The sequence below is a fragment of the Anoplopoma fimbria genome, chromosome 12 (assembly GCF_027596085.1).
Source record: "Anoplopoma fimbria isolate UVic2021 breed Golden Eagle Sablefish chromosome 12, Afim_UVic_2022, whole genome shotgun sequence".
Lineage (NCBI taxonomy): Eukaryota > Metazoa > Chordata > Actinopteri > Perciformes > Anoplopomatidae > Anoplopoma > Anoplopoma fimbria.
The window spans coordinates 6,114,230-6,136,768 of NC_072460.1; the positions used below are offsets into that span (position 1 = coordinate 6,114,230).

The 22,539-nt window shown below is 42.9% G+C and overlaps 1 protein-coding gene across 5 annotated transcripts in view; it reads right to left on the reverse strand.

The window, feature by feature from the left end:
• tns2a (tensin 2a) overlaps window positions 1-22,539 on the reverse strand; it is a 53,639-nt gene that overhangs the window by 20,698 nt on the left and 10,402 nt on the right. For 4 of the 5 annotated variants that reach the window (XM_054608459.1, XM_054608460.1, XM_054608458.1 and 1 more), the window contains exons 2-5: window positions 14,383-14,488; window positions 13,657-13,694; window positions 1,655-1,693; window positions 1,179-1,220 (exon numbers count right to left, since the gene is read on the reverse strand). In XM_054608459.1, the coding sequence (XP_054464434.1) occupies window positions 1,179-1,220; window positions 1,655-1,693; window positions 13,657-13,694; window positions 14,383-14,488 (225 nt within the window). The remainder of the gene's footprint in view (window positions 1-1,178; window positions 1,221-1,654; window positions 1,694-13,656; window positions 13,695-14,382; window positions 14,489-22,539) is intronic. The other variant, XM_054608461.1, reaches the window with a different exon arrangement.

A 22,539-nucleotide genomic window follows, 5' to 3' on the forward strand; every position in this document is an offset into this window, starting at 1 on the left:
AATACATGGTGCAGTCAAGCTCAAATGCTTTGATTTATATATATATATATATATATATATATATATATATATATATATATATATATATATATATATATATATATATATATATATATGATCAACCATACAGTATTTGTCTACAGTTACAATCACTTTAAAGAGTTATCTGAAGATGTAATGTTATTTCAAACGTTTACTCTCTCACACAATTTTTCAGAGAAGAAACATATTTCTCAAAATCGATGAATTAATACAAAAATACAATGTCATCTCCTGTATTTCGAATTTAGCATCTTTAAGTGATAACCATCTTGGAAGATTCTACAATAACTGAGTAGTGTTTGGACATAAATGTTAATATTCAGAGCATTATTTTCAACCAGCACAGTCCACTCCTGAACTACCCTCCAGTACCGATGGAGGTTGGGAGCAAATTAAACTTTTAAAACTAAAAATACACAGTAGCTAAGGGATTACAGCACATGCTATAAAACCTCAAGAACCCAGGTTCAATTCCAGCCTTGGGCCCTTTGTTGCGTATCATCCATTCTTCACACAAACATACACAAGAGACTCTCAGTTCGGGAACCACTGCCCTCAATCAAAATATGTCAAAACATTATTCCGTTCCATTTATTATTTGAACAAATATTTCAATATTCACGTCCCCAAGGGTGAATTCTAATGTTTTTGAGTGACCCCTGACCTTTCCACTAGCGCCATCACCAGGCCAGATCTTCCACTCTGACACACAAAACATCAGATTTGATGGGCTGATAGTCACTGAAAACATTCATGCTTTCCCAATCATGCAACATTTCCCTTTTGGCTAAGATATCAGCTCTAACATGTCTCGTCATCTAGTAGGCAGATTGCCATCAAATCTGCTGAGTACATTCAACATCACCTTTTGATTTTTCTTTTCATGACTTTTACTCTAGCACAACCCTCAGAACAAACTTGTCTGACGCTTTCCTATTGATGATTTTAGCAGGTTTAGCAGGTCTATGTGCTTAATCAAATTCGATGAAGCCACAAGTGGGGTTTTCCCTGACAGGTTTGGACATTTTCAAGATAGATGGCATGACACTGGGGGGGAGGCAAAGGGAAGATGCAGAGAAAAGAGTGTGGCGGGTTCAAAGGACAAGTAGAAAGAATGGGAATGGGAGTGTGCTCACCAGGTGCTGGATGTGTCGGGACGGAGCAGTCCCTCTACGCTGCTGGAAGCATGGAATGAGCGGTGACAGGACGAGGGAGAAGAGACAGAGGAGGATGGTGGGAAGGAAGTAAAGCAGAGGGAGGAGGCCGAAAGGAGGTGAGAGAGATGAAGAAAAGTGGAGCGAAAAGGAGGGGGGCAACAGAGGAAGGAAAGCAGAGTTAATTAAACAAACAGATTCTCTAATGGATAAACATTACTACTTCCTGTAGCAACATCAACAATTTTTTCTTTTTTTTTTTCTTCTTCTTTGAGACAGGAATCCTGCAGTGCTCCAGGAATGAACCGAGCTCAAACCGGGCTGAGGGCTCGACTTCCCAAAAGGAATTCAGTCGGTGGTTTTTTTGGGAAGCCATACCTTGTTATAAGGCCAGACGAAGAGGGGGAAACTAGTCGTTGTACACAGAATGCTATTGAGGAAAAGAAAAAAAGACTTACCAGATCATTGGCGGGGGCCGGGATGCACGCTGAGGTCACCTGGAACACACAAAGCACAGCCACATGTGAATGCAGAGTCGGAGTTGGCAGATGATCAAGAGCAAATGCTTACTCGGACAAAAAATAAAAGATGGAGAAATCAACAAATAAAACCTAAAAACTTGCGTTATAGGATTTGCTTAGAGTTGATAAGAAGATTGGTACCACTCTCATATATGACACCAGAGCCAGGAGATGGTTAGCGACATTCAATTAGACTATGCTGTCCTCTATGCTAACGAAATATTAGCATGTCGTGCCGAACGAATAATTACAACACCGAAGCGTCTCAGAAGTTTATTTGAGAGAGCACTTTGAAAAATAGTGGAAAAAAGTCAAAATGCAACTGCCTCGCAGTAATGTTAGCTTACTGCGATGTTAGTTTGACACGTTAACTGTGCTAGTTCCAGCACCTAAGCTCCAACTTAATTTTCGAACATTCCTTTTTTTTGTATGTGGTTTTAATAAAAAGAGACATAATGTGTTCATTTGTGAATTTTATAGGCGTGGATAGGTGTATTATTTTCACCGTAAAAGCAGACAGAGCCATGCTAGCTTTTTCTGCTGCCAGTCTTTGTGCTTAGCTAAGCTAACCGTCTCCTCACACCATATTTAGCCTAACCTACGGACAGTAGATTGGTAACAGTCAACATTTTGCAAGGAATGTTAGTTTGATATTTCTTAAAATATCAAACTAACATTTTGAGATTATTAAGCAAAACATCTGAAAGTCTGGCTAATGAGTAACTAGCTTAGTTAAGTATTGTAGCCATTCATTTTTGTCGCTCAAGCAACGCAGGGACCAAACCTTGCACATAGGAAAGTTTATTTTTACACAAATTATTTACAAATGAATAGACAGTAAGTGCCTCTGGATTGTGGAAAAGGAGAAACACATATTAATTGCGAGAAAAAAAAGTGGTGAAACGCTCTCTTAATCTTAGACTGGGCAGTGCTCCCAGCTGCAGTTGACAAATTGAGATACAAGGTAAAAATGTCAGGATTTTTTTACCTTGTATCTCAATTTGTCAACTGCAGCTGGGAGCACTGCCCAATCTAAGATTAAGAGATCATTTCACCACTTACAGCTCAGCAGTGCAACTTCTTGAGGCCAGACTGTGGGAGGGCATGCACAGAGAACGACATTTTTAGAGCTACATGATGATTAACGGGGCCCAAACACTGTCTGGGAAACTACTTAGATGCACTTGAGCGCCACGTAAATACTAGTACGGCTGATGTCCCAGAATATGTAGCATACTGAAGCCTAACACACAGCAGGAGGAGCACCGGGACAGAAACACAGTGACGCGTACAACTTCTGTGTCTGTTATGGGCCGACGGGTCGGCGAACTGTGACCAGAGGAAGCAGGAGCCAAACAGCAGCCCTAATGAAGGGGGGGGGGGGGGCACAGTCATGCTTACGTAACGCACACACACACATATATATAAAGCAGTGTTCCTGCAACATAGCCCTTTTTTGGACTGTTTATTTGGATACAGGAAAAGGGCAAGGGCTTGTGTATATCTCATTGTGCACGAAGGGGAAGTTGCACAGGCCCTGAACCTGCAGGCGTGTCACCACAGTGTGTGTGTGTGTGTGTGTGTGTGTGTGTGTGTGTGTGTGTGTGTGTGTGTTGTACTGTTAATCTTTCTTTCTTCCCATAGTCTTTCTCAAGCAATCTAGTCCAGTCTCTTACCGATGCTCATACGTAACTACAGACATCAACAGGAAGCCAGAGGGACAGATAATGAGCTAAATCGAGACTCGCCTTGTTTGACAGAAGTCGCAGGAAACGGGGGGTTCGGGTTCGGATATCAAATGACTAGTTGGACAATGTTCTTGTGTGACTCACTCGCAGAATTAATGGGGTTTTTTCCATCTCTGTAAGGAAATTAATCTCAAATCTTATCCTGTGTCGTGGTTATTCTTTTTATTTTTTATTCCTCGGCTGAACCCAATTCCCGATCATTCAGATACTTTTGAGCCGGGCCACGCTCTTAATTCTCTTAGTTCCCTCTGGCTGACACAGATCAGTTTCATTGCATTTTTCAGATTTGTTTTCTTCTTAAATCAGAGCAAGTGAAACAATGGATTGTGTTTGGATAGCACATCTAAAAGTCCCCGTTTATGGAGACAGTGAGCTTGACTCTGCAGCAACATGTGAAACTCATCTGCCATGACACAAATGTGGTTTTCAATCAGGTCTGGGTTTCTTTAATTTTTCATTCTACAGGGCTGGGCTTGGTTTTTCTGGCCCCTTTGCATGCTGGGCCCTGCTACTGTCAGCCTTGTAAACTGAATGCCATTGCAAGCAAGCAATTACCCTCCTTCCTGTTCAGGTCAAATATCTCTCTTTACAGATAGCAGCACTGTTATTTTGCATAACGCAAACAGTTAGATGCAGGGTTATATATGGAGATTTGAGACCTTGTATCTCCAAGGAATTCTCCACGTCTGTTTCCCCTTTCCCGGCATAAATTCCTCTGGGATCCTGGGATTTTTTTACAATGTATTTCCCTTTTTGTTTGTTTGTGTGTGCCTGCATTCGCGTACTGAAGATCACTGCATGTACTGAACGTTTTTAGAACAGCTGTGTTGCAAAACCATTTTCTTTAATTGAGCAAAGAAAGCGGAGTGTGGAATGCGGTGACGGTTCAACATTTCTCCGTCTCTTGGAGCACAACATCACTTTATCAATCAGAAACATGTAAAGCTGCATTCGTACTTTAGGGCCTTAGAAGGCTGTAACAATGGTGAAATGTATTTTTCTACCAAGCAAGGAAGATGTAAATTGGGAAAGTCCTCAGAAATCTGGCAAGTTCGGCGAGTACTGCATGTACGCCTCATTCCCGCTTTGCCCGACATTGGATGAAAGCCACGGTGCAAAAGTCATAATGAAATGTGGTGGTATTGTTGGAAAATCCCCAGCAATTCAGCGTTTCAACTCCTCGCTATACAAATGAAAACCTTCTGGAGTCATCCACTGGTTCCAGTTTCTCCTTAATCCTGGAAGTAGTCCACATAATTGCATCTTGTTATGACTACAGTTTTTTTTACCCTTAACTTCTTTTATTTTCTGATTACAGCGTCAAACAGGCGTCACCTGGGTTGCCATATTTGGGTCTTCTTTCTTATGTCTTCCTCCTCTTCTCCATTCGTCTCTCTGTTGCATCCCTCTCTCCCAGTGGCCAGTGAAGGGGCCGGCTGAGGGGCGGCCGCTAAGCCAGAGAAAACACCCTACGCCAGATTCCATCTCACAAGGCCAACTCTTACGCGCAAACTTCCTGCCAATAGACCTCCACCCATCTCAACTCAACTCGCTCCGTTTTTCATCCCAGTTCACGTGCCTCTTTTTCTTTTGCTCTGTCGTGTTTCTGCAACTTCAGCTCAGCTTCTTGTACTTTCTATTTCCCCACTTTCATTTTCTGTCTTTTTATTTTTACCTCCATCTTTTCTTTCATCTCTTTCTTTCTTGATTCTCAATCCAATTGCTCCAAACTGTTCTTCTCTCTCTCTCTCTCCTCCTTTGTTCATCCTCTCCACTTTCCCTTCTCTCGTTCTCAACACTTCCTTCACCTTTCTTTTCTTCTATGTTTGATTTCTAACAAATACCTTCCTGTTTGTCTTCACCATGGCCTAGGTTTCTTGAAGTCTTTTCATTCCCTGAACCTCCTTTTTTGAACCTCCACTGTTGTTCTTGCGTCTTTGTTGGACCCCTGGTCTTGAAGTGTCTTAAAAAAGAACTAGAAGGTCACGCAAGTTTGATCCCCGGAAACCAAATATCCTTGAAAAAGACAAAAGACCCACGGCGAGCTTGTTCTGACTTGCTCCGGATTCAAACTGCCTGTTACACAGTCTTCTTAATAAATAGAAAAGTAAACACTGGAGCACCCCCCCCCCCCTCCCCTTCCTCCATCCCTTTCCTCCTCATCTACGTCCGTCCAGCTCTCTGTCCTCTTCCTCCGTGTCCCGTTTTTTTTTGTTTTTGCCGCAGTGGCCCTGGCTCCTCCAGCTCTTTTACGCACTCTTTGATCCATCAAAGCCAGAAGCAGCATGGCTAATGGATAACGCACAGCTCTCTGCTCTCAACGCATGGCTTAAGAGCTGTGGGCTCCGAGAGGGATAACTAAGGGGGTGAGGTAGCAGCCTTGGTATGTTATTAGTGTGAGAAACAGGAGTGTTTGTGAGGGGCCCGCCAGTTAGAGAGCGAATCAGTGTGTGTGTGTGTGTGTGAAAAAGAACATATATTTACTGTGTTATTCATTTTTAATATATTTATTGTGGAAGTTGCAGTTGAATATATTCAATCAGCTGGATTAAATCATCTCAATTTTTGTACAATTTTTGAAATTCAAACTACAAATGTAGTAACGTAATTCACACTGTAGAAGCGCCATGACTTTTGTTCCTAAAATACACTTTTGCTATGTCGTGTTCCATTTTTGTCCCTCTCTTTTCATCACTTTCTTTTCCTGTTTGTCACTCTAATTTCTCCTAACCATCCTCTCTCTTTCTTTGTTCATCCCCTCCCCTTTCTCTTCTCTCGATCTCAGAACTTCCTCCCTTTCCCTTTTCTTTTCTTCTCCCATCGATTTCCAACAAACACCTTCCTTTCCACATGAGCCCTTTGCTCACCTCATGTCTGACTTCTGCAATTTTACATTTTTAGGCCAGCCGGCGAACATCCACGTCCGTCCATCACTTCGTCATTTTATCTCATTAAACATTTGTGTGAAATTGACATAACAAGCATGGGAATTCTTGAGTTATGGCCAAAAAACATGTTTTGTGAGAGCACAGTGACCTTTGACCTTTAACCATCGAATTCTGATCAGAGTCCAGGTGGATGTAAGTTGAAGAAATTCCCTGCAGGTGTTCCTGTGATATCGCTTTCACGATAATGGACCTGATGGACAAACAACCCTAAAACTTAACGTCTCCAGCCACTGCTTGTTGATTACTGACGTGCCAATTTGAACGGCGTTCTGGTTAATGTACCGAAGAAGCTTGCCAGCCGCTCCACATACCAAAACAGAGCCCTATACCGTCAAGGCGACATTGCTCAAGCTGGTCAAGAGTTGGAGCAATGTGGTATGTCTCAATGTCTTACACCCGTTTCCTGTCATAGCTCAAATTCCAAATAGATGAACGGTAAAAGGAATGCATGTAAAAAAAAAAAAAAAAAAAAGTGGTCTGGGCCAATTAGAATCAGTCTAAACAGGAGGAAAATACACAACATGAATGCTACTGTGTAGCATTTTAACATGTGTATCCACCTGTTAACTAAAGCCCTTACGGTTAACTTGGGTGGAAAAATACTACCTTTGCTCACTCTGTGTAACATTCTGTTTCGCTTAAAACTTAAAAGTTGTAAAGTCGGGTACATGTGCATGCAGATGGTCCGTCTTCTGCACAGAGTTACCTGGCTCGGCTCCATGACTATATCCATCAAATGCACCCCACATGTCTAATGCCCCTGGAGCGTGACAAGGTGGGCTTCGTAAGAAAAGCAGAAAAAGCACCCAGCCTACAGCGCGAGGGGACTTCAAGGGCCACGGCTGAGCAAAAACAACACCTCTGTGCGAAACACTTCTATCCTCTGGACCCTTCTGGACTCTGTACGCTATCGGTGTTTTCTTTCCTTCTTTGTATTTTACAGCACGTGTTTCCCGCTCTCTCACTCTTTTGTCCCTCGTTCCCACACTTTCCTTTGACCCCCAGCAGCAAAGATTCTCCGTCTCTAGCTGTATCGGTTCTCGCTCCAAAACAGCTGAGTGGGAGACCGAGAAAAAACCTGGGTCCCTGCGGTGGTGGTGCTTTTAATGACCCGAGTGGGACGCAAATCCCTGTCATGGAGCTGGGCGGGCGGGGGGGGGGTCAACAGTTTACACACATGCGCAGAAACACGGGCTGGAAGCTCTGAGCCGGACGAAAATAAACGCGGGTAAATAAACAAAGCAGGAAGATGTGGTCGGGGTGAGATTGTTGGAGAGGTCAACAATGGGAAAGTCTCGAAACCAAAACATGGCTTTATTACAGATCAGTCAGTCCTTCCCTCAACCCGTGGTTGCGCTTCCCCTCAACTGTGTCTCTGTCATTTGTCCTGTTAATAAGCACAGATGCGATTTCCCAGAGCCCAACTACCCCTCCTCTTCAGCCTCAGTGTTTACCACATGCACAAAAATGCATTGTGCACAGTTGCCGCAGTTCTGAATTTAGAAAGACGGAGAGACATTTGCTATCGCTAAAAATCGGTGACTCACTTCATCTCCAGGAGGTATGTAGGGCGTCAATGTTTGAGGCTTCCCCGGCAACGGAGACATCCAAGCGGCCTCTTCCCCATTAGATCCAAAGAGTGCAGATTCCCCCAGCCAATTAGTACGTTCCCCCCCCCTCGGTGCACGCGCACACTGGCCGGGTCCCAACTTGGCTAACTTAGCTTAGTCATGCTTCTGGTTTTAACTCTCATCAACGTCGCTCGCGGCTTTAACTGGAAACACGCCGGCCCTATCTCGACAATTACCGTGGCTGTCTGTGACGAAGTGGCGACTCCTTTAGTTACAGATTCTGTGATGTCAAAGGGATTCAGTTGGAATCCAGTTATCCAGAGTGACTCACGCTAATTAACAGGAGAATTTGGTGAAGTGCAGAGCCTTCAGTAAGGGAAACCAGAGGCTTGGGCTCAAGGCCACAAAACTCCAACCAGAGATGACTCACTTATTGATGTCACTAAGACCCCCCCCGAACTACATTTCTGTTCCACCGCCTATTGAATTGATTCAGAGGGTTGCTTACAATAAATAAACTGTTTGAATGCATAGTTCAATACCTTAAGTTGCAGCTCTGGAACTGAAAAACAGCTTAGACGCTTAGCTGTGGCTGACATGTTTTAACAGCAAACAGAGACATATTCCTGAAGCAACATCACTGGAACCACCAGGAAGCTATTTGACAGGAAGTCTGTAGGGTGAGGTGGGGGGGGTGTGTGTGTGTTGGGTCAGCTGTGAAGTTTGAGCTGCGTGTTGGGGGAAAACATGGTGCTCTTTTTCTGCGATCATTCCATCCCCTCATAGTTCCCTCTGTTCTGTTTCTGTTAGTCGAACAAAGAAATAACGTGGCTTGAACAGAAAGTTTAGTTTGAAGATCGTCCCCCCCCCCCCCCAGCTGTCACCCTCTCATCTAGAATGCATTTTCTTTACTAAAAATAAAGAGGGGGCTGCGGAGGGAGCAGGATTCCAAAACCACAACTGTCCTTTTATGTTGGAGAAACATCCGGAATTGTTACTTTTCCTCTCATCCCTGCATCCTCCCCCACTTCCGCTCCATCTATCTGTACTTGATTGGACATCCTCTTCTTGTAAAGGGGAGCAGTTCTCTGCTCGGTCTCATGTCAAATGTTTCTTTTGACGTGTTCAGCGGATAAGGATGAGAGACTAGGACAGATCCCGATTTGCAGAGGGGAAGCAGGGATTGTAATTACAGTGATACACGGCTCTGCTCTGCCAACACAAACCATCTGTAGGATGGTTTATCGGTCAGTCAGGACTGTTACAGTTTGAGCCTGTTAGTCAACTTACCAGTTAGACACTAAAGTGAAGAGTTGCACAAATGTCAATAGTAATGGTAAAGTCAAGTAAATCTCACAATATATACTTTAGTCTTTTCATTGATGTCAAGTACATCACGAATGTAATATCTTAACAAATGTGAGCTAAATGTGTACATTTTTCTATAAAGAACAAATAAACAGCGGTCTTTCACCCAGGACACCGCTGTTCATGTCCCGTGTGAAACCAAAAGTCAAAATGTTGAGTCATTTAAAGTTACACACGTAACTAAACAAACCACTTTTTTTTTGTAAACCTAACCACGTAGGTTTGTTGCCTAAACCTAAATTGTTCCATTCAATAACATAAATGTGCGACTGTTTCACAACGGTAAAAAGAACAGACATATGAGGCGTTGTGGGAATCATTGGCAAACAACCCATTCCGTCATTTAGGTACCGTGTTGGAATTGATGGCTTTTTGATCTCATAAAGAAACTGAAAGTGGTCACACCCAGTCTTCTCAGGCATAACAGTCAGCCAATCACCAAATACTTTGAGTCAGTCCGTGTCAATTTCTAGTCTACTCGTGAGCTAGCCAATAAGAGTCCTAGTTTTTCCAACCAATCATTAATTCAGCAAACCATTTCTCCTGTGTCTCTCTGTGTTCTTTTCCCCTGACCAGCGGAAATGCCTCTTCTTGCCTAATTAGGCCGGCATGCCAGTCAACTCGTCACGGGCTGCATTTCACTAATTCTAATCCTTCCTCCACCCACTGTTCCCCCCCAAATGTCTTTCCCAAACCTTCAAATCCCTGCGGACTAGATTTTCCACTTGGGATCAAAGATAAGGAAGAACGGGTTATCTGAGAGGAGAACATGCTAAGATAAAGCAGTTGATGACCTTCTGTTCAAGAGCCTTGGTGTATGTTGTAATAGAATAGAGATGAGTCAGCTGGAGGCTGTTGTGGACAAAGAGTAAGGAACACAGTGACAGAAGAGAAGAAGAAAAAACATGGACTTCATATCGTTACCAAACAAATTCTCTCTAGGAGGGAAGGATAAGCGAAGGGTTTTTCCAGACAACTGGTGGCATAGCCGACGGTGTGGTACTAAAATGATTTGTCACCGAGCTTCTGGCAACCCCAGCCGGGCGGACATGTAAATAGAATCCTGGGAGAGCTGGATGGCTTACACATGATAGGTCTCCAGATGTGCGAGCGAACATGAACACACGGTGAATACCCTCATGGAGGAGGGTGAAGGTGGAACGATCTGTACACAAGGTTATTGGTAATAACTGCCAAATGTGAACGAGGTGCAAGCAAAAGGAAACACCTTGAACTAATAAGGGTTTGTAAGAAAAACGGTCTCTATAGAAGGAGGGCTAGAGTTAATCAGCTTGGCAGGCAGACCGCTGGGATCTGCTATTCACATCTATGAATGTCTCTATCATCGCAAAATAATGAAGCTTTTTAGACAGATTTCACCCCTACATACCATGTTAGATAACAGCCAAGACGGACACAACAGTCTGCGCTATCCGACCTCTCCCTTCCTGGGCAGCAGCGATCAAAATCACTGTCCAAAAACCAGTCAACAACCAGAGCTCAGGCAGTCACAGTAAACAACAACCTGCTCCTCTCCGGAGAGGGATAAAGCATGTTGTTTTTTTGCATAATTTGCTGTTTCAGTGTTTCTTTCAAAAGAAAATAACAGTACGACTAAAGAGATGTTTTGATGATCGCAACCTTTGGTTGACTCAACAATTCATATGCCATTTAAAATGAATAATAATAATACAAAATCACTGAGAGATAGAGAAACAGTTTCTCTTCAGCCCCTTTTAGTCTCTTACAGAAATAGTTCTGGAAACAGCTAACCTGGCTCCGTCCAAAAAGCATATAAGCGTAGTGCTGCCAACACTTTTTTCTCCAAAATTCATATACATGTTTTCAGGCGTTAAAAGATCAAATCTTCGCTAAATCGCATGCCTATGCAAGAGAGCCAATAAAAACAAATTGAATGGTCAGAAATGTCTTATTGACATTTAAGGTGCGTTTATTGATTCAGGACGTTAACCTTTGCATGCGAGTAACAAGCCAGGAAACATTCCGCCAGAAAAGTTGCTGGTAGCTTTTGAGCGGCAGTGAAACGTGAAACTATTGATGAACCCCTTCTAACATTTGATCGCATGGTCAGTTACAGTTGACTGATCTATGTAAACTTGCCTAGGTAGGAACAGTTGTTACATAACCTTCTAAATGACAATTTAATCGTGCGCCCGTGCACTCAGACTCTTAAACAAATAACACTACACCCCTGGTCCAATGGCAATGAAATACACCTTCAAGCCCCTTTGCAGTTGACTTAGTTGTATCTTTAAAGATAAAAGAACCTAAGCAAGCTGCTTTCCACTGCTTACAGGCTTTATGCTAAGCTAAGTAGCTGTCTTTGTGCTAAACTAAGTAGAACAAAGACTGTAGTTTCATTTTAGTGTACAAAAGCACACAGGGGGCAGGACGAATAAACAACAACATTTTGGAGAACTTGCCTTTTTTGAGTTTCCTTTGAGCAAAATGTTCCAGCTGTATTGGAGCTTCTCTTTTAATGTGAAAGGTAAGAACTGAAGGAGTGGATCTGGATCTGTGTAGTGTACGCTTTGGATTTGTCTGTTACACCAAACGTTGTTGGTTGATGCTTTTATTCCAGGAGTGAAAGCAAGAAAAAAAACGTTTACGTGCAACTTAATGGCAAAAAAAAAATCAGGGTGTGTTAAAATCTTAAACAGGCCCTTTTATGCTATTTTCCGGGTGCATATTTTTATCTCAAGTTACAGTTACAACATGTTTACATGCGTTAATGCTCATAATCCTCCTTATTTCTCTCATCCTGGCTGTCCTGCAGCACCTCATCTCACCCTCTCTCTGAAATGCTCCGTTGTAGCGCTTGCTCCTCCCTCCAGACAGCAAAGTCTGCCCTGATTGGTCAGCTAGCCCTCTCTGTTGTGATTGGTCAACGTTTCACATTTAAAAAAAATTCTTCCTCCGGAGCTTCAGCTCCGTCTCTCTCTTTTGTTGTTTGAGGGCCAAACCAGCCGGAAGGAGTTTTACGTCACTTCCGTAACATTGTGACCTCATAAAGTTACGGAAGTGAAGGAGAGAATTCAATTGAGCCGTTTCAGGCAGCTCAGGAGCTTCTGAGGGGGAGGGTAACTCCTTTTAGGCGTGGACTTCAGGTTTTACACTCTACGGACCTTTTACATGTAAATAATATATATAACACACTAAAGGAGAGGGAAAAAGTGGAAAAGCATAATAGGGCCACTTTAACTATGCAAGTAAGTAAATAGGCACATTTCCCATAATGTCACTCTAAAACAAAAGATAAACGAGCCCAGAAGCAAACCAGCTTGTAAACCCTAAACGAGGATAAAAGGCTACATCACAAGTTGTAGTTAAAAGCGGGATTTCAAAGCCGAGTCAAAGCCATCTTTTCATTTCTGAACTCATCCTCAGGGCTCGGCTCTCCACAGATAAAAGTCGAGAGGACGGAGCGATGCTGGAGGAATGAAGCTCGACTTTGCCACATGCCTTCGCCCCTGGCCGGCTCTCCTTCGCCTGCTGGCTCCCTGCCTCAGCCTCTATACCCCCTTCTTCATCAGTTTGGCCACGACTGGCATTCTCCCCCTCTGCTTCCCTCTGTCTATTCATTATGCCGTCCCCACCGTCAATGATCCTTTCACAGGGGCAGCGGCGTGGGGTTGGAGCGAGGCTCGCAGCTCTTTCTGAGGAATGCACTGAGCGGTCTTCATGTGAGCAGAGATGTAGAGACTCCTGCACCTCGTAAGAGCCCCTATGTTGTGTCTTTTCGCACTTCGTTGACATAAGAATCAACTAAACTGCTCTGATAGGCATTTGCATCATTCCAATGCAGTCACATGAATATATAACATGGGCGGCTATCTCCCAGGGGGCCTGTACCAGTAAGATTAGTGGGTCTACATCTGGGCTTAACCTTGAATTAGTGGGGTCATTTAACCTGCTACAGTGAAGGTTGTGTCCAAAGTGACGACTTCAAATAGTTTATTTTACTACAGTGATCAATGCTGATTGATTTACTTAATATCAAGCTGTATTATATATTAATATAATAGAGTTGTAACTTATGTATTGTAGTAAGATTTACAGGAATTATTACCGGAACTATGTCACCAATGCTTATTTATATGATCTTTATTTACAGATGTAATCTTTTTATGGCTTCCAAGTAGAATTGCCTTTCACAGTTTTGTTCTAATTTTCTTTATCTATTAATTTCTCGAGTGTTTTGACCTTGTTTCATGTGACATCCCTTAGGTCACTACTTGAATGCATTTCATTTGGTTTAAAGGGTGTATGAGGTGGATCCTTACCTTGGCCTCACACTTCCTGTGGGTGGCTGTCTTGCATACTAAGAGGCAAGAGAGTAGGGAAGGAGGGAGGAAAGAAAAGAAAGATGACAAAAATGAGTATATAGTATGAGGAAACACACACCGAGATTATGACCAGTTCCTTTTTTTTTAATGTGCACTTTACAATAAAGACGCATCAGGATATGTAACTGTGCTACTTTGCTTCGACTTGTGATGAAACTATAGAAACCGGCCGTAAACCTCCGGTTCTGAAAAGCGAAGCCTTAAACCTGCGTTATTTTCTAATGGCCATCAGGAAGCGACTTCTCTGGTTGCAAAAAATAGTCAGATTGTAAAAATGTCTTCGTAAGTGTTTGGTTTTTACTAAACTCAGTCTTCTCGTGGCACTTCTGGTTGCAAAAAATCCAAGATGGCGCTAAACTCAGGGCTTGGAAACGTTGGGTAACCAATGGGTTACGTCACGGTTACTAAGCCTTCTTCTTCTATATAGTCTATGCTAGAAATGTAGTTGTTTTGTCACATTCGCTCATCAGATTTTTCAGCCGTACTTCTTTTGTCAGAATGTCAAAGTCCAGTATGTGCGACTGGGATCAAAAGACACAATGTAAGACATCCTGCAGGCCGCCATGATGATGCTTACTTTTGTCTTGGTCCTTCAGACTCACTTGGTCCTAAGTGACCAAACTCTCTCCAACACCGACGGCACACAACGCTCGCAACATTTACCTCTGCAGAAGGAGCCGACGTTGTCCACGTTCTGTCGGCACACACTGCACTGCCGCTTCTTCTTGAAGGTCTTTTCCTTGAAGACGTGGGGCTCTCCCTTCCCCCCCTGCTTACACACACACACACACACATACACAAACACACACACACACACACACACAAGGGAAAACGAGTTTAAAGCTCAGTTAGAAACCCGATACAGCACAGAACCAGACGTGGCAACGCAGTCTTTGGAGCTGCCTACTCTCGGAAACAAATGCAAGAATCCTCGTTTGACCTTCATCCAAGAGTTTAACCCTCTGTCCACATCCATCCGACAGGATGAAATCAACAAAGAAATTTGACTTCCCAGACTCTTTTCAACAAAAGGAGAAGAAGAAAAAAAGCAATGGCGTGTGAGTTAGTGGACTGTAATACTGACAGGAGCTTAGAACTGTCAGCTTTAACCTGTGTGTAAGACAGACTTAGGTGCAGTGTATGGATGTGCACAATATGGTTATATCCTTTCTCTACTCCCTTTGCCTCTTGAACTCTTGTTCTGGTTGTGTAACTGTCTTCCAGTAATAATCCTTGTAGTTCCCGCCCATACCACACTATAATCCTTAGTGTGTGTGCGTGTGTGTGTGTGTGGGTGGGTGTGTGTGTGTGTGTGTGAAGGTTTGGGAAAGAGAAAAAGGAGCAAATGTGTGGGTCTAATTCTTCTTTGCATATCTTTTTCATGTCTATATCTGTCACAATGTGAGTAAATGTGTATAAATGTGTGTGTGTGTGTGTGAGTATGTGCTTCTTTGAGATGACCAATTTGAGTCGTAGACCTGCAGAGTGAGGACATTTTTGGAAAGTGAGGACATTTTCGCCGTTCCACACATCGTCAAAGGGCCTGTTTTGAGGGTTCGTACTGGGCTTTAATGTTTATGGGTTGGATTGGGTTATGGTTAAGGTAAGGCATTTAGTCCTGATGGTAAGGGTAAGGGGCCTGAGAATGCAGCATTTCAATGAGGGTCCTCACAAGGATAGTAGTACAGGGATGTGTGTATTTGTGGCAGCCATTCCCCGCCCAATGCCTCTTTGTTTCCCAACATGGGATTACGTCTACAGATGACTGGGCCTGACGTGACTCTGTGGGGGCTTTGAACATGAGAACTCTAACAACCCAGGGCTAAGTACGGGGATTGCTAAGCATGTTTTCTTGCATGGCTGCATGACGGGAGGAGGAAAGTAAGGGTGGGGGTCGGCCTGTGAACAAACAGCGTGCGCAATGTAAAGCTGAAGGGAAGCACATATATTCTGGAAACTGGCAGGAATCCAGTCAGAGTTGTAGGACTTGGGGCCGAAAGTGTTTCCCTGTACACTCCTCTGAGAGCAAGCAACAGTTGTACCAGTACTGGTATCGTAAATGCCTTCGATACAGCATAAAAAGCTGGATCTGGTATGCGAGTCCATGCACTTATCGGTTATCATGTCATCATATTATTTATCATTAATGCGACATAGGAACAACAACAACACGCGTCACTCGCTATCTGATCCTTACATCGTGTCTGATCCTTTCTAAACATGTGCAAACTGCGACCACACGTGATGTCAGTGACAATGAATGTCATTGTGAACAACACATCTGCGTTGAAATAAGCACAAGGAAAGTTAGTTAACGTTAGCTGTTAGCTGTTAGCAGTCTGTGGTGCAGCACAGTCCTGCTTGGTCAAAATAACCGAGCTAACAGCTAATATCAACGGAGGTTGCATTGAGTTACATTATGATGCGTTCAAGCTCTTTCCAGTAAAAAATGAGTACTGGGCAAAGGTAAATTATAGCACTATCATGATGTGTTTAAAGGTAATCTTGTAAAATTATTTTTTGGGAGAAACTGGAATAAATCCCATTGTTAGGAGATAGTTTCACAGGAATATAAAATGGATATTAGAGATTGGAATTAAACTTCCTAACACTAGATCTAAGCTTATATTATATAATTAAATTTAATCCAACCAAATAAAAAACAAAATAATTAATTTCCTAATCATTTGAATGGGGTTTTTACATAATATATTTAGGTATTGAAATCAGTATCTCTACGGAAAAAACGGTATCTGAGCATCTTTAGAGCAAATATGAGTACAAACACACAATCAACATCATCACCATGAGAAAACAGCTTTCCTGCTACAAAACCTACTCATAAAGGTTTTTTTTTTGTTTCCTCTGTTTTTCCTCCTTGGTAACAAAGAAAGGGTGCTGTTTACACACTCCTTTTCCATTATCCTGCCGCTCTGGACTCTGTTCTAGGGACTGGACAGTGTTTGGACAGCTGCCTGCCTGGCATCACCCTCCGGCAGCCGTGTTAAGCGGCGGCTGGCCTGCTGCAGTACAAGTGTACTACAACCGCAGCGCGCTGGATGGAGATGGAACCGGGTGGGTGGCTCGGGGGCTGGTGATAGGCTGTTATGTTACATGGTGTGGTCTAGGGGGGGGATTGAGATTTAAAAAAAAATGTGTAGTCATCACTTTTGGGAAATCGTATACTTCTTAAGTTTTAATAAATCTCTGTTCTTCTCGTTTATACTTTTCTCGCAATAAAAACAACAAAATCCACTAGGACTTTACTAAAGTACTCATCTTATCTCGATCCTGTTTGCATGAATCCTTGATTTATCTCTCCTTCCTTACTCCAAGTCCACCCTTTCCTGAACCCTTCACATGACAAACGCCGCTTCGCTTCCTGACCAATTCAAGAACCTCATGTGTGCCTCAGTCATTATCTCCGCCTTGACTTTAATGCCTACTGCTGGCCACACACACGTTAGATATAAACGTTGATGCACCTTCACAAAACAACACCAAAATGATTCTTGTGTTTTTTGTAGATTCAGTCCGTAGTATTCCCTTCCTCTATTCTGTGAATGTGTGCAATGCTCTTGTAAAGTGTGTGTGTGTTTGTATAGACATGCATGAGTCCATACACTGTGAGATTAAAAGAGCAACCGGTTACTGTCAGCTAAACCGCAGTGGTGATGTGGGCTGAGAGATAAACACATAGATGAGAGGTTGGCAGCGTTCTTCCTGTTTCAGACGCAATCAAGACCACTTTATAGTCCAGCCACAGGCACTCATGGTCAGACAGTGATATACCACCACACCACTGAAGGCTGTTGAAGATCTTGGTGGATTGACAACAATATAAGCTGCTATACTCTTGGCTTTGACGTGCTGAAAGAAACAATTACCTTCCAAATATTACAGTTGGCAGTGCTGCTTTTCTGTGTCAAATGCAATGTGATATGTTAGCTTAGTGGTAAGTGTCACCATTGACTTTTTCTAAAGGCTGCAGGTTTGATCTCTGCAACCATATCCAGAGAAAGTATGCTGGATGTAAAATGTATTATAAAAGTATCAGAAGTTTATGCCGTTTAGGAAGAATATCATTTTAGTTAGAGGTTTGAACGTTCATTCTTTACCTTGGAAACAGTAGGACAAGCTTTTAAGCCGACATGGAGGCGTTAAAAGAAAATACCATGACAAATGGGAAGAAAAAAAAATCATGTCATATGGTCAAAAGCTGCAAAATGGACTTTGGAATGAGAGTTTACTGTGTTAAGCATGGTAAACCAGACTGGTCCGTGTTTTTCAAGACGGGTCGGGTGGGTTGCCCACATTGCCACAGACCACGGCTCGCTGTGAACAATCCGCAGTCGTGCCCAGCAGTCCAGACATCGCTATGGGAGTACAAGGTCCACAGCCCCGGGTAGTGGCTAGATAAAGCTTGTTTCTAGAACCGCTAGCCACCTACACCCCTGGTTTCTTTGTGTTGTACAGCAAAGTATGATTTGTATCTTAGATTCGGGTAGGCTACAACCCTAAATATCTACACCCTAAAGTAAGTAGGCTATTTAGCAAGTCAGTTAGATCAGGAGCGTTAGCGTGATGAAAAAAACTGCCTAACAAGGATAAAGGACTCAAAGACAAGACCTCTTCTTTATACAAATAGAACGAGTCAATGATAAAATCTCCGGCTTGCTGCTCAGATACATAAATGACCCTTATGTTGTAAAATATGTGCAATAAATTTTACAAAATAATGTTGTACTGCACTTTATCTTCAAAAGGTAATAATTGTTTGCAGCTATATTAAAGCTCTACATTTAGAATTTAGCAACTTTAACGTGAACATATTATGCTAAGGAACCTCAGTGAAGCGGGGTTTACAACTTTAAGGAGGATTTCAACAGAGGAAGCAGAAAACAGCTGGAAGACTGTAGAGTGTGTAAACCTGTGATGCTGAGCCTGGTCCCCAGGATAGTAATTACCGTTCACCACTGTAATGGATAAAAGACATCTTCCCCTGGTAAAACATGTGTTAGTTGTCACGGAGTGGGCTAATAAAGATACCGCTGGAGATCATTTCTGCTGCCGGAGAGAAAAACAGCTGAAAAACAGAATGAAACGCTCAAAACAAGAACGCAATCATCGTCTATTTAGCAAGAAATGAACGAATGAAAAGAATTCACTGGTGCTGTAGATGCACACAGGTGAACCAAACCGGGACCATCTGCCTTCACAGACAATAGCATACAGCATGTGTGACCATGTGAGCTACCGGCTGGGACCTGCCTACATTTCCACAGAAGTGACACAAGTTGTAAACAGCTACCTGAGACCACAGGAAGTAAAACACTCCACACACACACTCACACACACACACACACACACACACACACACACACACACACACACACACACACACAAACACTCACTCACGTGTAGATGTGTATCCTTGCAGGACAGTCCACTGGAAACAGACAGTCTTCCCTTTTCCTCTTTTCTGCCCCTTGAGCCAGGACAGACCCCACATCTAATGCAACATCTGCTACGCACAAAAAGGTCCTTTTCCTGATATTTTTAGCTTTCTGGCTGAGAAGAGAAAAAAAATAAAGAGACTTTTCTGGAGTCAAAGAAATGCTTTCTAACCAGAGATCCCCTCCCACTTTCCTCGCTGCGCGTTCGCCAGCCGTCATAGAACAGTAGCTGGATTGAACGAGGGAGGGGTTGGACGCTCGTACAAGAGATGCGCACACACACACACACACACACACACACACACACACACACACACACACACACACACAGGCAGAGATTTATGCGGACAAAATGTAAAAAACGAAATACACAGAAGCTATTTGTGCGTACACACACACACACACACACGTCCCTGGAAACTCTCTTGCTCGCTTTCTCTCTAAAAATAGTCTTGATATTTAGACAATGATGAGCATTGTGTGGGACTGGTACATTACTGACTACAGGCCTGTGACCTCAGCTTCAGCTGCAGATGGTCAGTGAGGGCATCCACAGAAAAAAGCCTCGAGGGGAAACTCCTTCTACTGATTTTGTCATTAGAAGAACTCTGTGAATGTACCTTTGTCTTCTGATCTTCAGAGCGCTTTTTTTCAGTAACATTGCTCTCCGGGTCAGTTCTGATCATTTGATCACGCCGAACTATTTTCTAAGTGATGCAGTTGAATTTCATCGTCTCTGATAAACAAGCCAAACTGCTGGATAACTTTTTCCATCATTTCATCACTGACGTGGCTCATCCTCTCGCTGACAATTGCAACTAACAACAGCTTTCTCTTTAATATTAATGACATAAAGATGATGTTGATGATAACCCTCTGCTGATTAAATTGCTTGATTGAAAGAGCACTTCACTGATTTTGCATTACACACAGATGTAGGATGGCTGGTTCAAATAAATAAATCAAAATCAATGCGTAGATATCTTTTTCATGCCATGCATTCCTCCTTATTGTGAGAAAACCTTTGATTGACAAACAGTCAATTTGATCTGACTGTCAGATCAAATTGCTTTTACCATTTAGAATCAAATACTTACTACAATAAGAGGGAATAGTCTTTGGGCCCTAAAGGAATTAACTGACATGACCCTCATTTTCAATGGAAATACTCTTGAGTCTCCTTTTCTGTGAATGTTTCATGCACTACAACTCAGACAGCCGTTCAATTCAGTAATGTGTTTATGACTCCTTGCTTACTTAAAACCCCTCCCTCCATTGAGAGTGTCCCACATGGGTCTGGGTATCTGGTTTCTGTTGGCATCAAGGCCAGCATGTGTGTTAATAAAATGTTTGTCAGTCCACTCGTATGCGAGTGTGCACGGGTGTGTGCGTCCATAAGGGTGGGACAGGCTGTGGTGGGAACAGAGACTGCCTGTTCCCGAGGTGAGGTCAGCGCGCCGTCATGATGCACTTCCGTTCACTAGGACTCCTGCTGCTAACACACACACACACACACACACACACACACACACACACACACACACACACACACACACACACACACACACACACACACAAACACACACACACAAACACAGCAGCATCCAGAAATAATTAATAGCAGGACATCTCTGAAGCCAATAGTGTAATCAGCTGCTAATCTGTTCTCCACAGACAGTTGCCACATGGCGACGCTTTGGGTTGCAAGAGCCTGCTCAACTTTTCTTGCCAGACAACCGTGTTGTTTTGCCAAAAAACTAAATTCGGTCCAAACCTGAGGTGGCTGGTCCAGAGAGACAGAAGAGGTTGCTCCTCCATCTGTTTCAAAATAGGATATTCAAAATATATATATAAAAAAAAAAGAGTAATTGGTTGAAATAAATCATTAACAAATCTCAGTATCGTTTGAAAAAATATATTTTCTTTCTCTAATTTGCTTTAAAAACACAATTGAAATTCTAATTTAAAATGCTTTGTACCTGCCCTATTTGAATGAGACGTCTCCACTGCAGATATCATGGCGTATTGGAATTGGTTTGTAAAAGATATACAAACAACTGAAAGAAGGTCTGGATGCCTCCTTATTAATACGTAATCATGAATAAAGGTTAAGGAAATGTTATTCTGATTAGCCAACTGTCCTAGCTCCAGTTGTTGGCCGAGCTGGATGCTCAGGGTGTACTGCTCATGACCCTTGGCCCTCTCTCTCTGGCAAGTCTTGGTCTGCCGCTGTCTCTACTGTCTCTCTCTGTGGACCTCATTGGTCAGACGCTCTACCTGGTCCCAGAGAGTCTTGGTTTCAATGGTCTCTGGCTCCAGGTTTGGAGTTTGGAGGTTGTGAGTTGTCTCCTCTTGGCTAAAATAAACCAAAAAAAAATCACCAAAGGTTTTTAAGCATAATTTGAAAGCATGACCAGCTTAGGAGTCCCCTGTTGGTGAATGTGTAGCGAGGAGAAGTCCACTGTTGGATAGGACGGTAAACACGCACAATAGCCTTTTGGCAACCAGAAGTGTATAAGACATTTTTAGGCAACCAAAGTTTTAAAATAAACTTTAACGAAGTGAAAACACACTTTGAAAGTGTTGTATTGACAAAGACACTGACAACACCAAGGTAGGTGACCTGTTGATCACGAGGAAGCCACGCCCAAAAGCATACCCTGCATTCTGTATTGAAGAAGACTTGAAACTAGAGATTGAGACCATACACTCATGTTTACAATGTTTACTGAGGTAATAAATCAGGTGAGAAGTAGAGTCATTTTCTCATGAACTACAACCAGACTTCTTCCCTGATGGCCATTAGAGAGAATGTAAGTTTAAGGAATTGAAGTATTGGCTCCACTTTTCAGATCGCGAGGTTGCCCCTTGACAAGTTCTGTTTCAAGGAAACCTGTAGCTGCTCTTGCTGGATTAAAAATGCATATCATTTGGATCCATTCTGCATAATTGCTGCAGGGTTTTTCCAGGTGAGAGTGAATGGCCGTTACTGTAGATTGTGAACTCAGTGTAACGTCATCTTGCACGAGGGAATGTGAACCAGGCTCTGTTTCAGCCTCTCAGCTTGGCAGTGAACGGGGTGGGGGTGGGGGGGGCGTCCGGAAACACGGCCATCATGGGCCATTTCTGGACCATCAAACTTCTCAGTTACACCCAATAATTACAAATATAGAGACTGTACACTGAACACAACAACAGTATTGTGCTGCTACTCACAGCACATCTCCAGTGGAGCCCTCCAGTGCCTTGCTCAAAGGCAACAGTGTTTGTTGTTGCCCAGGTTTTCCCCCAAGGAAACTGAATTTTTCTTCATTTTTTTTAAAATCACAAGCTTATTTTCCAATCTGATCTAAATGCCAAGTGA